This window comes from Achroia grisella, unplaced genomic scaffold (genome assembly GCF_030625045.1).
Source record: "Achroia grisella isolate CSIRO2021 unplaced genomic scaffold, CSIRO_AGI_Agris_v1 utg821, whole genome shotgun sequence".
Taxonomy (NCBI): domain Eukaryota; kingdom Metazoa; phylum Arthropoda; class Insecta; order Lepidoptera; family Pyralidae; genus Achroia; species Achroia grisella.
The window spans coordinates 3237914-3258044 of record NW_026713035.1 but is presented as its reverse complement, the minus strand read 5'-3'; the positions used below and the strand labels follow the sequence as shown (position 1 = coordinate 3258044).

Below are 20131 nucleotides of genomic sequence, written 5' to 3'. Positions count from 1 at the left end.
GTTATGACCAAAAACCAATTTGAGGTACAAGGCTACACAGACGATTTAGTAGTCATGGTCAGAGGGTTCTGTGCAACAACAATATCAGACCGCATCCAAAGAGCATTAAACATCATAGTTAAATGGTGTAAGGAAAATGAATTATCAGTAAATCCTGATAAAACAGTAATTGTTCCGTTTACAAAAAGGAAGAAACTTGACAAACTTGTCATGCCTAAAGTAAATGGAAGAATATTAGAGTGCTCCAAAGAAGTCAAGTACCTGGGCGTAACCTTCGACCAAAAACTGACATGGAACACACACATAGACAACATAACTCAAAAGGCGAAAACATCCCTAGGTATAAGCCGACGGGTAGCGGGGCCCAGATGGGGAATCAACCCCAAAATTGCCCTATGGCTTTACACAGCAGTGGTGAGACCGCTTACCACCTATGCCTGCGCTATCTGGTGGAGGAAAACCCTCCAATCCACAGCCGCCACCAAGCTAAACAGCCTACAGAGAATTGCTTGTCTGATTATTACAGGAGCCATGAGCACCACGCCGGGAGCAGCTCTAGACGCATTATTGGACTTGACGCCCCTTCCTTTATTCATACAGGAAAAGGCGAAAGCCAATATGCTCAGAATAAGTTCCCAAAGGAGGATATCTTGGCATTCCCTGGCCATAAAAACTATACAAGACTCGATTATGAGTGATCCTATTCTGGGAATGCCTGAAGACAATATGGCACCAGAGTGTAACTTTGTACAATATTACAAAATCGAAATATCTGGAAGAGACGAATGGCAAAATAACCATACACCGTCTCACTCAGAGCATGACCTAGTCTGGTTTACAGACGGGTCCAAAATAGGAGATGATGTAGGATGTGGAATATGTGGTGTAAAACCCAAAATCTGCAACTATATAGGCTTAGGAAAATACGCCTCAATCTTTCAGGCAGAGACTTACGCCTTAATTAGATGTCTGGAAGTAATCCTAAGCCTCAACTACATCAATCAGAACATATACATTTATTCGGACAGTCAAGCTGCTCTACTAGCACTTAACTCGTACGAAATCCGTTCTAAACTTATTAGAAACTGTATCCTGCTACTAAATGAAGTAGGAAGCAGAAATAATATTATTCTGAGATGAGTCCCCGGGCATTCAAATATTGAAGGCAATGAGAATGCCGACCATCTGGCAAAGTTAGGGGCAAAAACCGTCCAACTGGGCCCTGAACCCTTCTGTGGTGTGCCTCGTTGCCTAAAACTGGGACATCTCAAATTAATAACCAAACGAGAAGCACTGAATCACTGGCAAGAAATGCCAGGATTAATACATTCAAAAGACCTTATATCGGGCTTCTCGACCAAATACTCCAATCGATTACTGCTACTGAGTAAAAACAACATATGCATGATGACTAGGGCTCTCACAGGACACTGCAAATTGAACAAGCATATGGCTAAGCTAGGCCTATGCACGACTAGTATCTGCAGATTCTGCCAAACTGAAGAGGAAACGCCGCTTCACATCCTATGTGGTTGTAGCCCACTCATGCATAAACGAAATATCTCCTTTGGAAAGTTTACACTCTTTCCCGAGGAGATAAAAACGATCGCTCCTAAGAATATCCTTCAATTCTTGTCCCTGACGGGTCTAGGTAGCGAACTCTGAAAAGGGCGAGCACAATAGATCTATGTAGGTCGCAGTGCTACAGGTGCCACACATCTGACAACAGCCCAAACAACCCAATAAAAAAAAAAAAAAAAAATCCTCTGTGTATGTATATATGTACATCTCCTCCTCCGACATATTATGGTCTACATATATATATATATGTAGGCCATAATATGTCGGAGGACTTAGATGTCATGTTTCTTATCTTGTAATTTCACGGTCCAATCTACACCCCATGTTAGCAGGGATAGTATTAATAATATGGTTGCTGTATATACAGGTAGTATTGTAAGCTGCAGTTATTGTAAGTTAAATACACTCAAAAATTTATAATAATGGAGAAAAACAATTAACAAATAAGAACACAACAATACAGACTTATTATTATAATAAGACTTTTTTATTTTCGAAACGTAATGAGCCACAGATTCACAATATTGCGCGGCCGCAGTAGGATGACGAGTGTGTAATAGTTGTATGCGTTATGTTATTAATTTAGTTACTTAATAATAAGGTATGAGCTGTGGTATGAGTATTAACGCTTCCAAAACCTAAACACATCTTACAAAGCAAGCTAAAGTAGCTAAAACTAAACTGCTTGATGCTAGGTAAGACTGGGATACCCCAAAAAATTACAAAGTCTACCTTGGTAAATAATTCGGTATGGTTTTAGCTGACTATACCTAACTTCAAGTTGAAGTATAAAGGAAAAGTTTTGCCTGATAGGGAAAATTTAATTTTTTGGTTGCTATGACAAATATATATCTGTAAATTTCTATATTTACATGGTCTTAACTCTATAATATATCTTTCTTCAGATAACATTATATAGTTTGTGACTGAAGTTTACAAATAAACATTTTCTTATCTTATCATATTTTCTTGTATTTTATTGCATTCTGCGTCTATTTGTGTTTTATTATAAAAATACATTAAAGATATATTTATGATATTTATTATAGGTAGGCCTCAGTGATCTGGTGGTTCAGGACACTGTCTTACTTCTGATGTATGTGTTTACTATTTTTCCAACAAATGTCTAGTATTAGTAATACAGCAGTATTAATATAAGTTCTGCATAATTTATGATTAGATAGCACTTTGTAAATTGTCCTTAACCTTTTTATTAAATATTAATTTTATGGATTGTGTGAGGTATTCGATTATTTGTAATGATTATATATATTTTCAATCTGCAATCAGATACTTACTTAGTATTATTTTTATAATCTACATTGTCTATGGTGGCTTTCAAGTGACCATGTGTACGGTATGCGTTGATGAGATGCTGCGCGCGGCAGTGCTCATATCTCCTTATTAAAATATCTTCAGGTACATCTGTAACAAATAAGCATGCTAAATAGAAATTCTTTTAAAAAGTCTGCGTGGGTACCTCAGTCTTACCTACGTATTTTACACATACAGCTTGCTTTATAAGCTGTGTTTCGGTTGTAGGGTGAGATTAGGCAGTGAAGTTATAGGATAAGATACGTGACATCTTAGTCTTCTGGAATGGCAACTCAAGACTGGTATCGGTGGCTACATGTATATAAGCGATGGTTAGTCCTTTTTATCAGGTAGGCCGTCAGCTTTTTTACCCTTTCAAATATATAAAAAAAAATCCAATGAATTTTATATTTCTTTTAGTTATCTAACTTCAGTGCATATATTACAAGAGGTAGATTTTGAGAACTTAACACCATTCGGCATATTCTACCATCAATTAGGGCTAGTGAGGAGAATAATATGTAACATCTAGCATTCTTATTTCGCTTTCCTGCACTCTGTAGACGGTAGTGTGTAACAATCTATTTTCTAATGCAGACATGGCTGTATGGGCGTATTCCTTCTGCCTTTCCATTAAAGGATAAACAGAACAGAAAAAAAATATAATTTGCAGAGGTCGGTAACCTCTTAAAAGTAACCTCGAAATTGATACAATTTGACACTCAGATGTCAGATGTAACAAACAATACGAGACTGCTGTTAAATTCCTTCTTTTTTTTATAGTGTCTATCCATTGTAGTAAACTTTATTGCACCAGAATTCCTGTGCGTGTAAGGATGACGATTCTTTTATTATCAAACGAAACTAAACTTTTACGCGTTGACATAAGGTTTACTTTGATCTATTTTCAATATCAACGCGATTGTAATACGCATCAGGATTTGCGCTCAGATTTATTGTAATGATCTTTTTCGACTCTATTATTGGCTGATGTTCTAATATCTACTTGCAGAACATTTAACTAATAGTAAAATAATTTTATTTGTTACTATCAGTTAGTCGTGACTACGTCTGCTTTTTTTTAGAAAAAAGATTGCTTTTGTCCGTACTCGTGATGCAATCTAATAATACACAAAAATTCATTAAAATCTACTTCAACCGCTTACTTGGTAAAACTATGTAAAAATGCTTAATTAAAATTAGAATTGTATTTATTTCGTTTATTCGATATAGTTATAGGCGTTTCACTTTCGGACTATTCTAGCTACCGTCTGCGAATAGGTGTAATTGTTAGAAATAGAAATTTAAAAAACCTTTATTAAAATAAACTAAAATATAAGCACTTTTGAATAAACATATTTTTTTTTTATTCTTCCACTCATTGGTAACTCAGACTCATCACAAGAAGAATGAGCAAGCAACTTGCGTGTTACTCTTATAAATAAATGTTGTTCAGAATTACATTTTTAAGAATTTTATGTGAATACAAACCCCAAATAACAAAGGGGACATAAATAACTGAATAGTTACTTGAGTAACCAATGATATTATTGTAATTTGCGACTTTTATTTACAACAAAGGTACATAAAAACCTTACGGATAAAAATCTTTAAATTACAGAATAAAGCCTTATTAAAAGTGGGTGTGAGATTCAGAAGAAGTAAGACGGGAAAAAATGGATGAAAAAACAACTTTGCATCTCCAAGAGCAGAGACGCATTTCATCATCTGGCTACAGAATATTATTTATCTTATGGATATTAATTGTAACTAATGGTCTTAATCGTACTGCAAATAGAGCAATAAATGGCCTACCAGTTTCATTTACCACTCTAGGTCGATGTCCGAACACTCCTGCGCCTGAGTTGTACATAACACGATTGTAAATACGATATTCCTTCCATTTTATTAGTTGTCTCGTTCCCACTTTACTTAACACGTACATTATCTATTTCACTTTTTTTTTTAAATGTACTAATCCATAGTCAATAGTAATTTATATACAAATTTAGTTTAGAATTGAAATTGAAACGCGCAAGAGTGAGTGATAGCGATCACGTCTCGCATTCGACTGCGTGTTTATGAAAGGGATGGAAAATATGTGATATCCCTATGTTGTTTTAAGGAGTTCTTGTTTGTTATTTGTCATAATGACATCGTGATAAACATTTGATAATGATTTTGTTTTGTAAAGAGATATTTATTTGATGGTTTCTAGCGGTCTAGTGGTTTAACACACTCTTACTGATGATCGCAGATTCGATTCCTCGCACGGTGCAATATGTATTATGAGTATGTTTGTTTGTATCGTTCTGGGTGTTTTCTGTTTACGTATTTAGAAAAGAAAATGGGACACCAGTAGAGGGAGATAAGATGAGTATAAGGTCAGGTCAATTAGCACATCGTGGCAAAATCATCAGGAATTTAATATGATGGGTTCCATGAGGAACCGCATGGAGGTTAACCTGACATGGTACATTGCTAGCTATAGTGTTGTTAATCCACATTACTAACATTCCCCTTACAATTACATATTACTAATTTAATAACAGACCTTATCAATATCGTGATAGTGCGGATGGTAAAATAATAGTTGTGCACGGATGGAAGTCAAGGGCTATCAAACTGGCGAGATCGAGTGACCTTATTAAAATATAACACAATTCGATTAAATATCGCTTTAAAGGGATATTCTCTAGAGTCAGTACTTGTATTGGCTATTATATGTACTGTAGACTGTAGCCCTAGCGTCACACGAGTCTTGAATAAAAATTTTAGTAAGTAATATGCTATGGTACCAATAATTCGGACTTGTTTACTGGGGTTACTATTTCTTATTTTAATTTTTTATTTACATAATAAATTTTTTTTTGGTTATTGTATCCACGCATATGTTATCAAGAAAAGCGAGAAAAGAACGAAGGCGATAGGAACTTGGAAAGGAATAAGGAATTTGAGATGTCCGTAGTTCATCAGGTGGGACGGAAATTGTTGGCCATTCGATGCAGTAGTTCCTGATATTAGCAGGTTCAGTTAAACAAACAAACTTTGGCTTTAATAAATTACAATAGTACAGATTTTGGTACAGGTTTCTTTATGAAAGCGAGGATAGCTCATCTATCTATAAACGAATCAATAAATTAAATAAGTGATCATAGACAGTAGCTGTGAATATAAAAATAAATTCTACTCATCCTTACTAATATTATACATGCGAAATTAACTCTGTCTGTCTGTCTGTCTCGCTTTCACGCCAAAACTACAGAACCGATTTAAATGAAATTTGGTACACAGATAGTCCAGACCCAGAAGGACAGAGGGTACTTTTTAATGTGAAATTTGATTTGTAAGGGTATGAAAGGGGAAATGAAAGATTCTATGGAAGTATCATTTTCAAATTATAAAGCTAGAAGCTTGAAACTTACTTGTTAGGCTGTTCATTAAATATAAATAAATATGATACTCAAGGGTGTTCCACGCGGGCGAAGTCGCGGGCACAGCTAGTATATACATATAAAAGTAATGAGATATGTACTAAGTAGGCACGTAATGTTGTTTGTTTGCTTTGGATTTTTAGATAACATCATGATAGTTTATGTTATATACAGTAATCATACTCAGCATAGTAACTGATAATGTATATATGTACAAAATAACAATTAATTTCTATTAATTACCTACTTTAGTTGTGATATTATGTGGGTTTCTATAATAGCTGATAATGGTAGCTGGCGGGGCACTAGTAAAGGATGATAGGATGAGCATGAAGTTACGTTAGTTAGCCCATCTTGACAAATCCTGTAAGAATTTATTTAGTTGCACTAAAATTTGAACTTGTCTCCTTTTACAGAATAGCTATCTATTAGATTTTTTTTAACGGACGAAAAGTGTACGAGAAATGTGAACGATGTTGCTGGTGGGGCGTAGTGGAGGATGTTTTTTTTTATAACACAGGGGACAAACAAGCATGCGGCTCACCCGATGGTAAGTGATTATCGCCGCTCATGTGCACCCGCAACACCAGGAGAATTGCAAGTACGTTGTCGGCCTTTTAAAAAGGAATAAGCTCTTTTCCTGAAGGTTTCAATATCGTATCAGTTCAGAAATACCATTGCTGGAAGGCTTGTGCGTGGCAAAAAGTTTCTAGAAAACCGCACTGTGGAAGACCGCCATTCATCCAGATGATCAGGATGGTATTTCAGTTTCTGGTGCGTGGTACGGTGGTAAATGTGAATGTGATGGCATGTCAGTTAGTCCATCGGGGCGAAATAATCAGGATTGGTTTTCAGAGGGACCGCGTAGAGGTGGATCTGATTGGGCCACTATAACAGGGGCTGTTATTGACATTCAAAATGATTTCCACGGAAATTAGATGATACCCATTATCTATAATACTTAAACGTCGGGTAGCTGGTGATTTTATAGTTATAAAGAGATCCCATCATTTGATAATACGCTGATACATTCGTATGCTATATATCCGTTATGATGACGTATTTGTCTACATATAAAATGCATTAGCAATAAACACGTATATTCAATTAGGCATTGCACCTAATGTAATTAAAAGTATGTACGTTGTTCATGTTCGTAGAATTTAATGTAACTAATTACTAAAAAGCATTAGTGTAGTATATACCTACATTGATTTACTTAACTGTTACCCGCAATTTTGTCTGTGTGTTCAAATAAATAAATTATCTAGAATAAAAGCAGCCTATAAGTAAATTTTCTAGAATAAAGTCAGCCGTATAACATTAGCTATCAGCGAGTGAAATGTTAAAACAATTAAAATTTGTATTATAAAAGTACCCGATGTTAATGCTTATAATATTACTTATATGCGAGTAAAAGTCCCATCAAAATTGGTACAGGCTTTTCTGACATAACCAGGAACAAACCGACTGATATACCGAGGAAAATTTTGTACATAGCTTTTTTATGAAAGTACCGTATATATACATATTTTCATATGCATATAGTGCTAAAAACTATTAATTTGAAATGACAAACAGACTCTACAATTTAATTTCTTTATACAGATTATGTCGGTATAAAAACCTTCACTGTTTTCAAAGTATAAACAACAATAGATTGTAAAGTGGAATAGGTATTTATTCTATTTCTTTTTTTTGTGTTTGCATATGCCGCTTTTAACAAGCAGTTTTTCTGAGAATCTATGTTAAAAGTAGAAAATAAGAAATATTACAAATAAACTAACTTTTTTATTTAATTTCTCATAAAACATTAAAACGAAAAAGAACTTATTAAAGAAATAAAATCCTTAAAAAAGAATAAATTAGGTATTGTAGTAGATACGTAAGTAAAACAAAATAATTTTTGTTCTTCATTGAGTGCATTTTCTTATGAACAGAGAAGAAGAAAATAAAAACTATACAATTGTTACAAGACGTGTCACTATGAAACTAAGTAAAACAATTTGTGTCACAATATTTACTAGAATTAGTAATAAAATTAGATACTTTGGTGATGAGAGCAATCTGCATGGAATAGGACATATGTTATCAATGTCATACATACCAATATATAAAAGGTAAGTTATACTTATACTTAAATTATAGTAAGTAAATATAGTAGTAAGTAGGTCCCTTTACTTCTTTTTATATATAATTGGAATATCAAACAATATAAGCAAATAAGTTGACGGCCGCTTGATGGTAAATGGTAATATTCGCCTATAGTGAATAACACAAAGTTTATCACGTTATCTGACGCCCGTAGTACCTCTCATATATTGCTCTTGAAGACTAAGATGTCATACTTCGTATTCGTAACCGCACTGCCTTAGCTCACCCTTCAACTGAAACACCTTACAAAAGAAGCTGCTTCGCGGTAGAGATAGGTATAAGAGACTGAGGTATCAAGCAAATGACTTTTCACAAACTCTATGGTACATTGTTTGGTTTTTTTGGTCCAATTAGCCTGTGATATGTGTAATTCAAGTAATTATATTGGTTCTATCTATACATACGACAAGTAAATGCGCTGATGAAAAATTATCTATTACTAATTTAAAAATTAGGTTGTATCCCGTACATTGACTTACAGATATGAATATATACAGTGATTCGATTAATTAAGTGTTCATCACAACGTTGATAATTGATAATGCCTTTGACTACTTCATTTGGGATACATACGGTCGTAAACATTCATATTAGGTTTTTAAAATATTATAAAGGTACATGAAGATAGTTTTAAATCGGAATTTAATATATTGAAGCGCATGTATACATAATAATATAATAATTATTGTCGAAATCATATCTTAATATTTGTATTGGTTTTTGAATAAATTCAAACATAGAACATAGTACCATAGAATTGTATATGTAAACTGTGGTATTAGATATGCGAATTCTGTGCAATAGCTAGTACTTATATTTAAATAGGGGTAATCAATTAAATCAGAAAAGCAGCCAAGTGAGAAGAGATTGGACGAAAAGTAGGGGAGAAATGTAAAATGATTTTCGGACAATAAAATGGCGCAGTGTTGCCACAAAATTGAGTCGAAATTAATATCCATGGATTACAATAATTTAATAATTCATGCAAAATACCATTCCCTGGATAATTTGATTTTTTTGTACTTACTTATGATCCATTTCGGCATTTGTGACATTGATGGTCTAGTGGTTTAGCACACCGCCTTATAGGTCGCCTTGTGATGGTTGCAGGTTCGATTACTTGCACGATACAAACATTTGTAATCAGTAGTTTGCATTTCGCTTTTCTTTAATAATTATAATATCCTTAGACAATTTACACAACGTCATATATTTCTAAGCTCTGCTTAGCATGTGTTATGGGTGTGTATGACCTATAACATAAACTCTGCTTAGCTAGATGGCGTTGTATGAATTATACACGGTTATTATTATAGTCATATATATATGTATATACTGGTTACTGAAAAAGTCTGGAAATTATTATAAAATATATTGCGTCGTTTACAAGAAATATGTGGACAAATAGTTACATAAAACCTTGACTAATTATAGATAGAATTATTGCAAACAACTTCTAAAATAACCTGCTGAGACTATGATAATAGTATTCATACCCTAATCAACATCCGTCAGTCATCTACTCAAGACAAATTATACGAGTTGTTTTATTAATTACTGGCTTTACTAGCTGAGCCTGCGACTTCGAAACTATAATAACTGTTTTATTTATTAATCGACTGAAATAAAATACACAAAATTTTAATCGGAGATTACCACAATACATTAATGAAACTGCGTCGCAATTGGTTTCCATTACTGAGCGCGCACAAAAATACTGTCTGTTTTTTGTGCGCGTTTAGTAACGGAAATCAATTTCGACGCAGTTCAGATTTCTAAAAATGATTCCATTGGGTTCAATTGATAAAAGTGAATAAAAGTGATAAAGTCGTTTAATACTACAACAGTTTTTTCATATATCTTCTATGCACGAACGGCCAGTAATTGCATTTTTATTATATATGCATGCATATAGTTCACAGACAAGATAGTATTATATAGTACAGACGAAGATTCTGTGGTCGTTCCTATTTCATTATCAAGTTGGCTAATTAACACAATTTACAATACTATGTGAATTGTAAATTGTGTTACTTAGCCAACTTAGTAAGAAATTTGCCCTGAAATTATACCAAAATGTTTATATTATTGTACTTAAACGGAACAATTTTTTGCAGAATATTTTGGTTATTGGTACTGACAGGGAGTGCATTTACAGCATCAAGAATTCTGGAGCCAATATTTAGCTTTTACTCTGGAGACGACGTGTCTTATTTGGTTGACACGAATTACATAGATTTTGACACTCCATTCCCAGCTGTTACGGTGTGCCAACATGCAGACACGGGGAATATAAAAAAATACATAAGCGAGTAAGTACATAATAAATTTACCACGCACTTTTTACGATTGTTTCCAAGGGGAAACTGACATAGTACATTGATAGAAATGGGTTCATTAGTCCATATTGACAATACCATTCCCCCCTGTACATAACTATTGGTCTAAGAGAGATATACACCCTCATCGTTTATTCCAAAATTACTATGTTTTTATGTTAGCTAATATACAGACATACATTTTAAAAATACATTTATAAAAACATGGGTTCCCGATTCAAAACCCGGACTTAATGTGTCAAATAAATAATAATAATAATAAAATAAAAAAAAAATTGTTAATGTATATGACTTTAACAATTCTTTTCTTAATTTTATTATTATTATTATTTATTTGAGGCAACTGCCCATATCATAAATACTTTCTAGACTAACATATATATGAAATAATAGTTTAAAAGGAATATATTGAGCTTGTCTGTGTGGTCATGGCACTGACGACGGCAATCTGCCACGGCAGCGCCGATACATCCCACTCTTCAGCTAGTAGTCCTCCTTCATGAAGGCTTATAAATATTTTATAAATATTGTAAACAGGGTATACAGGGTGTGAAATAATCATTGCACGGGACGCCTTCGACCGACATATAGCGGGGGGATTAATTTGCTGGTGCAGGTAGAGAACACAAGAAATAATATTTCAAGCGTCAAGTTATGCTACATATAATGTATACCGAATAATCATTGTAATCCAACGCGGCACATCGAGGCAGCGTACCCAAAATACTAGCAGCTTTGCCTCCTTGAATGGCCATACTTACCCTCTGGGCAAAATAGCTACCAGCTCTCGGACCACAAGAAACTTTGATGAGCCGCGCTGAAACATTTTTTTTATTATCTTCCTCATTTGTTTATCGTCAAAATCAAGCACGAGTCGAAAGAATATTCAAAGTTAATTTCTGTCGAATTGAATTGTATCAACAATGGAATAACTGACCTAAATTCATTCCCGACTCATCCTATTCTCCTTCATTGGTGCCGCCAAAAATTTTATGATCATCAATTATAAAAAAATATCTGTAGACATCCCCTTGTGCATACAATTTATTAATAATTCACGGACTCGGCGGTCTAGCGGTTTAGCACACTGCCTTTCCGATGATCTCAGGTTCGATTCCTCGCACTGTACAAACATTTGTATTTATGACTGTTTATATAGGTGTGGTATTTTACGCAAGGTAAGTAAATTAGTAGTATTTGCAAAAAAAAAACAAAGTAGGTATCTCTTATGTATTTATATTAGATATCTAGTAACAATGACACAAACTCCGCTTATGTAGGAACTAGATGACGCTGTATGAATTGTCCTGAAATATTATTATTATTAATTCTGTAGTGGCAATTTCCAAAACTGCACTTGCTATCAAAGCAATCGAGTTCGCAATCTCCTTTCATTTTAAATGTATAAGTTTATTTTCATACCATCGCCGTTGGTCCGATATTGTTACAGTTTGCGAATTCATTTCGCAACTTGCCCCTTAGGTGCACTATCGATTCTAGAAACGGATTCGTTGGCATTTTCATTGATAGAATGTTACGTCAGGATATCTTTTTTTTCTTTTATTATTGGCATTAGCATAAGCAATGACAAATACATTTATCATTCTAGAATATTCGTACTGTATTAACAATCAACGAACTGGAAGAAATTTTGAGATATATCCACCACTGTACAATTTTATTTAATGAGTGCTTTGTATCTTTTTATAAAAAAATTTGTTGTACAATAAAGTATTACAAACAAAATATACCAATGGTTAAAAAATAAAAGATATATGTATCTAAAATAGCCTTCGTATTTATATACGAAGGCTATTTTAGATCTAACGGTAACGCATGAGTCCCATCACAGGCCTCATATGACAATGTGATGTCCGTGATATATAAGTGACGGTTACCACTTACCATCCACTTTGTACGTACGGTTTTTTAATACATATATTTTAAATACAAAAAAAAACCTTATCTTCGTATATATACATAATTATATTATAAACACGAAAGTTTGTGAGTGTGAATAAATGTTTGCTTTTTCACGCAAAAACTACTGAACGGATTTTGATGAAACTTTACAGTAACATAGCTTATATATCAGAATAATATGTAGAATATAAGTTTCACGCGGGTAAAACTCGAGCACAGTTAGTATATATAGTATATGTGGCTATTTTAGCAACACATGCGTGGTATCAAAGACGTCATATGATAACGTGATGTACATACTGCTATTCATGTATTTAAGCAATATAAGCGACAGTTACCACTTACCATCCGCTTTGTACCTACATAAAATACAAAATATGTAATATTTTTTTTCCCAGACATCACCTTCCAAAAGCAATGCTGGATTTTTTCAAGGAAGTGAGCATTTGGAATATTAGATACTGCAGAACTTGCGCGTCGTGTAAAGTCAATCAAACATGTTTAGAAGAGTTTGTGGATGTGGTGAATACCGTCCGGTCCAAGTGCCCTGATATACTGTCAGATTGCTGGTGGGATGGCAAGCTATTTCAATGCTGTGATCAGTTTAGTACTAATTATATCAATTTACTAGTTACCCCAAAATACTTAATATAATTTGCATTCGATAATCCCATTCTCGTATTGTTACCTCGATGGTTATTTATTTTATGTAGTATATCTTACATACCTAGCAATTTAAATAAATATATAACGTATACTTCAATAAATTTTATTTGAACTGAGGAAATACGACCACAGAACCCCGTAAGTATACGTTATCGTTCTCGTACAAAGGACTTTGTAAATCCTCGGCTTATGTATATACGAAACGTAATACTTACAATCTATTGTATGTATTTCCTGCGTAGTTACCTAGTGGTTTACTACTCTGAATTACACTCAAGAGGTCGTGAGTTCAAACTAATATATCTAAATATCCAAATCACAGATCACATAATATTACATAATTCAAATAGTCATAAAAAACTTACGAGTGACTGACTTTTAGGTGTAGGAAATACCGATATGAATATCGTCGACTACTATTTGCAGGAGGATTCAAGTCGGGATATGATATAGTTTACTGGCAATGGTTTTAGGGTTAGGTATTATTTAATAAAAAAAGTCACAATGTGTCTAAAATTATATGTATATGTATAATATTATAAATACAACAACATATATACAACTTATTTCAATAACCAAATAAATTGGGTTGTTTTTGTTCCTGAATGAATAGGGATTACGTCAACCTACTTCAATAAAGATTATCGACGAATAGGTGGTACTTACAAAGGGCTCACTAAACTTTATCTATATAACTTTCTTTTTTGGTGGAGTATCTAATACATCTAAGTGAATAACTTTCTATTAACAAAGAAACATTCAAGTTTAAAGGAATATATTTTTTATGTATAATAAAGTGAACCAATGCATTGTAGAAGGCGACTTATCCATAAAATAATATAGTATAAGGGATAAATAAGAAAATAAAAAAGTATTTAGGTGTATGCTTGTTAGCATGACTATATGTAATAATAACTAATATCTGAATAAAGGCTTTATTATTATTATAAGAAAAGAAGAATGTTATTATTTTTACTTTATAAAGACGGCGCAATCCATCAACAATCTCCCATTACACCAAGTGGCAACAGTCACTAACGTTAGGGTTGGCGCCTTCAAGAAATATTGTATATTTATTATTATTGTTTATATGTTAGTAACATATGTATATATTTAACATAACAAGTGTAAAACATATAATTTAGCATAGGAAAATATATAATAGATTTTTTTATTGTCGTAAATTGGGAATGTAATTTAAATTCGGCTTAATGAAAATTACATTATATGTATTTTTAAATTATTACATAGTAATAGGTACAAAAGGCGGTCTTATTAGTTAAGGAATCTTCTGCAGACAACGTTAATTACTATAGTAATTAAAACGTAACCTTATTAAAGTTTATTCCATTATTTTTCCACAGATTTCTTCCTATCATGACAGAGTATGGCGTATGTTTCGCATTTAATTCTCGTATCGCGGGCAACGACACTGTACTAACAGTGAACAGGCGTAGTCAGCCATCCCTGTTGCTTTCGGTCAAACAGAAAATTGGGGTGAGCTCACACAAGCGAAGATTTACGCAAGATTAACTTCCACTGACATGCCTTAACTTTTACGCAACAACCCGGCGCGTACGAAACTTCACACATACAAACTGTATAAGTGTCACTTCACAAATGCGAGGAACTAGCTGTGCACGCTATTTTATTCGTTGCAATTTTCGCTAGTTTTGACTAAGGCATTTGATCTCTAGAAAGAATTGTATATTTTCACTAAGACAAATATAACGTAACAATAGAGACACCCTAGTAATATATGATATATCCGATATATTATATTTCATTAGGTTGCTCTTCAGGTATGCCATATATTAGGTCAGGTTGTTTTTCATTGTATAGTATAGTCATAACAAGGAAAAGTCATCAAATTAGCCATGCTCATGATTACTAATAAAATTACCTAAACTTAATGATCAGTTACTGCCTATCTACTTCATATAGAATGCCCCTGCAATCATATAGGTAAAGAGTACTATATAAATATATAGGATTATGCTCGAAAGAATTAAAATTAGCTATTCTGTGTACTCATCACTTTATTTTCAGCCAGTCTATAAGTTGAAAATAGCCCTGTTCTATAGTATAGACTTCCAAATGATTTATCCTAAACCACGTAGATTCGTAAACTTTTTGCGACATATTCAAGATCAAAGCTACACATAGAAGGGACCATTCTAAATTATCCCTACGTTTATCTCAGTATCATCAGTTTGTCTTGAGTGAAACCTATTTCTTTCTAAACTCGTAAGAACTTTTAATTTTATCTTAGGTATTCAAAATTTAATATTTCTATTCAAGATTTTTGTCTCATCATAGATAAACTTTGTAGTGGCCTACAAATATAATTTTTAAGCTAACATTACTAATGGAAAACCAATATTATCTAAATTATTTTATATGTAGTAATCCTAAGAGTGTTTTAAGATTATTATATTAAGATTCTAAATCCAATAACATTTTATAATGTGGTAACTAAAACAAATGAGGTGTAAATGATTGTTTTTAGATAAGGGTCCACTCACCTGATGACATGGTGTTCGTTGGAATGGAAAATGTGCTGGGTCAGCCTGTAGCCGTCCCTTTTGTGTCAGACTACGAAATTATATTGAAGGTAATGAAAAACACGTGATAACTTTTTTGTTGTACGATGTAATGAGGTTTACACAGTCAAGGAAGACGCTCTTCGGAACATCCCTCCGATCGAATTCGAAATTACGATGGGCTGAGCCGAGGATTGAACCCCCAGCTGTGCCCTCAAATTAAATTCGTATCCGTCAGGCGGGAGTTGGCCTTCAGCCGCTCCATAAGTCTTTCCTCAGGTTTGGAGTGCCATCCGCACTCGTCCCTATCGTCTGATGAAGCTGTAAAGTCCAGCTGCGGACAACAGCATTAGTGTAGTCATAAAAAAAAAATTCGGATGGATCGAATGAAGTAAGATTTTAATATGATCTTATTTTGGAGAGATATATAGAAAGATAGTGATGAAACCAGCTCGAATTTTTTTTATTAACAATCAGCCCCTTCCGCTTGCATGCTATTTTTGTCATTGGTAAAAAGAATTATAAATTTTAATGCATCATATCATATAACTACTTGATGACAAATTAAAAAAAATCTATGTTCATGTTATTTGGGAGGTAAAGAGAATGGAGTACTACGTCTTCTATCTTTACGCTCAATGCCTTCATTTACTTTCCCGACTCATCTCGTATATTACGCCGGTCCTTCACTATTTCTTTATATTAGACATAGGATTTATCTGGCCAGTCTATGCCTGCTCCCCAATTCAGTATATTTTACATTTTCACGTATTTTACAGGCAGAAGAGACACTAAGCGATCAATCTGTAAGTTCCATGTCTCGACCACCGCGCACGTGTCTTTACGAACATGAAAAACCGTCTTTTGCCCACCATTGGACCTTCACAAAATATACATACGACAACTGCAGATTTTATTGCAGAGCAATAGCTCAAGTCGAGCTGTGTAATTGTACACATCACTTTATGCCAAGATTAGGTAAAATCTTTTTGTTTTTAATACATTTTATTACATATTTTAAGGTAGTTATATGTTGAAGGAATGATATAACCACCTGCGCTTACGGTATTTGCTGGCATGGTACTAGAGCATTTCAAGTTATTTATTTGTGAAGTACAGTTACCAAAGGTTTTAAAGACTTGTCAGTTAGCCCAACTTGCCGAGTTCTGACGACGCCAACCAATACCATGATACTCACAGTTATGTACCATTAGCGTAAGCGGAATTCACCATTTCATTATCAACAATCACAATAGCCTCAAACAATACTTACGTAAATTAAAATTTTTTATTTGTGAACATTACTATGACCTCTAGAAATAGATAGTAAGTTTCGCTGTCTTCTGCAATTACGCGTACAAATATGATTGAAAGTTCCTCTTTTAATAAACGCCTATTTGATTCATTTAGTTTCTCTGATGGAAAGTTGAGTATTCTAATTTATTTTACAGGTGATTACCCTATGTGCGATATTCAAGGACTTTCATGTCTCGGTAAACACAGAGGTAAATTTAAATTAAATGTACTTAATATGGCTATAATGTCTACCGAAAATACCCTTTTAGTACTTAGTACACGAACACTGCGTTTGATTTATTCAATTTAAGATTCAGATCTGAAAAGAGATGAAAAGAAAAAGAAACGTGATCTGTCATAAATTTGAATGAAATGTGCCTTTTCACGATAAAAGTTTATCAAGTTTTTTTTTAAAGGGAAATATCTTTGATTGTTAATATTCATCTTATCCAATGTGACTTACGATCAATTTCTTAAAAATATCTGTCATATATTTTGGTTTTATTTGTTTAACTAGTAGTTTGTTGTCATGTAATCTAATTAATATTAAAGTAGTAATTGGATACTTTATATCATTTATAACTTTATATATTTGTTACACATGTATTCTTTTAAACTCTTGTATCTATATTTATTAAATGTATCAAAGCAAGTTTGTAAATTAAAATGGCAATAACTAGATCCCGTTACTTTTGTAATTTTTGATACTTTACCCTTAAATTTTGAATACTTTTTGTCGTATTTGCCAAAGGCAGTAAAACGAAATAAAATAGGCATAAGATGCAAGTAATAATAATTTATATAAATATTATTTGTTCTAAGTTAATCACACTACGAACTGGTTATGTATGCATTGCCACTTGTAATACATATTAAATTAATTTATAGATTTCTTCAGCACTACAGTTTGTGAATGTCCAATGAAATGTGAAGAGGTACTCTATAAACTTATACATATATTTGAAACGTAAGTTATTTTAATTATTTATAGATATATTAACCTAGAATGTCGGACTCTGTGTGAGAGAGCTCATATACGCGGTTGTAAATGAAAATAGTGCCAGTAAGAGGAGGAAGTGGAGGACGAGCCTTCAGTTGCTTCATAAGATCTTTCGCAAGTTTAGAATACCTTCTGCACTTGCTACCGTTTCCCTCTGGTGAAGCTGTAAAAGTCAGCTACCTCAATAGAATTAGAATAGTATGTAGACAACGCACCGTTATGACTATTATTCCAGCTGGGATAGGCAGAGGCATTGTCAACTGTCGATGTTGTGATGAATCATTTCGCTCGAATTTATCATGATGGTTTCTAGGGGGAACCATGTGGAGGTCAACCTGATATGCTAGCAATGGGGGTGTTAGTCCACATTACTAACAATGCTCTTTATTTACTATCGACATTAGAATAGTTCGAAAAAACAACTAGTACGTTGAATTTTAGTGACTATGATAGTGATACGTACACATCTCAACCAGGACCGTGGATGTGATCGATGACAACCCCATTACAACACCAAATCGTTGGAATTAACCCGTAGTTATATTTTATAATTAATAAAAGTCCAATACTAGTCCAATATTAGTAGCAATGTAAAATAGTTTGCAGAAAAACAAAAGAATAAAACAAATAGCGATCGCTCGAGAACGCTTAGAAATTTCTATTTGAAATTTATGATATAAAATGTTATAAAGGTTGTTACTTTATTAGGGTTTCCAACAGAGTTGTTCAGGTCAATTCAAACGCTTTATATAATTTTGTAGTGAACAGAAGAACACAGAAGAGATGGTGGCGCGGGGAACTCGTGTGCGAGTGAAACTCGCTCAGCTCCCGTCTTTGCGAGTACAGCGAGTAGCTATTAGGGCTACACTTGGATTAGTCGGTAATAGACATAAATATAATAAGAAACTATATAAATTAATCTATATTATTTCATTGTATAGGTTGTACCTGTTATCCAGTAATTTCTGTTTTATTCAATACTAGCTACTCGCTCCGGCTTCGCCTGGGTGTACAAGTAGTATATATATATATATATATATATATATATTTATTTTTTATTTTAGTTATTCATTTCAATATTACAACACCATTACAGTATATATACATATATAAACCTTCCTCTATAATCACTTTATCTATTTAAAAAAAAATCGCATCAAAATCCGTTGCGTAGTTTTAAAGATTTAAGCAAACATAAGGACAGACAGCGACAGCCACTTTGTTTTATACTATGTAATGATGATGATATATATTTTTATTGTATAAATAAGTATATATGTATGCACATTCATTATGATGTGGCGTCCGTGGTACCAGTCATTCGTTGTCATTCTGGAGGACTAAGGTGTTATACTTATTATCAGGTAATTCCACTATCTCATCTAATCCTTCAACTGTAAAATAGATTACAAAGTAAGCTGCGGATGAAATAAATAGACATAGACCTATCATCATCAGATCTATACAGTCGGCTTTTACCTCTGTTGAATTGATGTTTAGATTCAACTTGTTTTTTGTTTTCAGTGGACTTCGGAGGGGTAATAGGAGTGTTTTTTGGAGCATCACTACTCAGTATTATAGAAATTATATATATTCTATGCATAAGACGCGCACCTTCAATTAATTAAGTAAATATATCTTTTAGACATGTTCAAGTATTGAATACATATGAGCAATATCCTAGTTGTTAACCGCTATTTATTCTCATGGTACAATCCTCTCATTCTCATTTCATGTCGATAGAATCTGTTTAGCCATTTTATCGAAACAGGCAGTCACACTTTCAATATTTTACCTATACGTTATTAGATTTGTCTTGTGACTTCCTTATATTTTTTTTAATAAACTATAACCTATGTCTATTGTCGCGGTAAAACTTTA

At 33.4% G+C, this 20131-nt stretch overlaps 2 protein-coding genes across 2 annotated transcripts in view; one reads left to right on the top strand and one right to left on the bottom strand.

The window, feature by feature from the left end:
- LOC131851970 (probable 2-oxoglutarate dehydrogenase E1 component DHKTD1 homolog, mitochondrial) overlaps positions 1-4966 on the bottom strand; it is a 30500-nt gene extending 25534 nt beyond the window's left edge. The window contains exons 1-2 of the mRNA XM_059202528.1: positions 4711-4966; positions 2880-3006 (exon numbers count right to left, since the gene is read on the bottom strand). Coding sequence (XP_059058511.1) covers positions 2880-3006; positions 4711-4840 — 257 coding nt within the window. The 5' untranslated portion in view covers positions 4841-4966. The remainder of the gene's footprint in view (positions 1-2879; positions 3007-4710) is intronic.
- Positions 4967-8315: 3349 nt separating this feature from the next.
- LOC131851957 (pickpocket protein 19-like) lies at positions 8316-19878 on the top strand. The gene is made up of 10 exons (XM_059202516.1): positions 8316-8449; positions 10601-10795; positions 13144-13347; positions 14776-14908; positions 15921-16025; positions 16734-16932; positions 17406-17459; positions 18139-18217; positions 19012-19130; positions 19775-19878. The coding sequence occupies exons 1-10, from the start codon at positions 8316-8318 to the stop codon at positions 19876-19878; spliced, it is 1326 nt and encodes a 441-aa protein (XP_059058499.1).
- Positions 19879-20131: the final 253 nt, after the last annotated feature.

Bases quoted from the DNA above. Each gene is read 5' to 3' on its own strand.
- LOC131851957 (XM_059202516.1), top strand. From the start codon at position 8,316: ATGAAACTAAGTAAAACAATTTGTGTCACAATATTTACTAGAATTAGT. The intron at 16,933-17,405 runs GTAAAATCTTTT...TTTATTTTACAG, and splicing joins TCACTTTATGCCAAGATTAG to GTGATTACCCTATGTGCGAT. The intron at 19,131-19,774 runs GTAATAGACATA...TTTTGTTTTCAG, and splicing joins GGCTACACTTGGATTAGTCG to TGGACTTCGGAGGGGTAATA.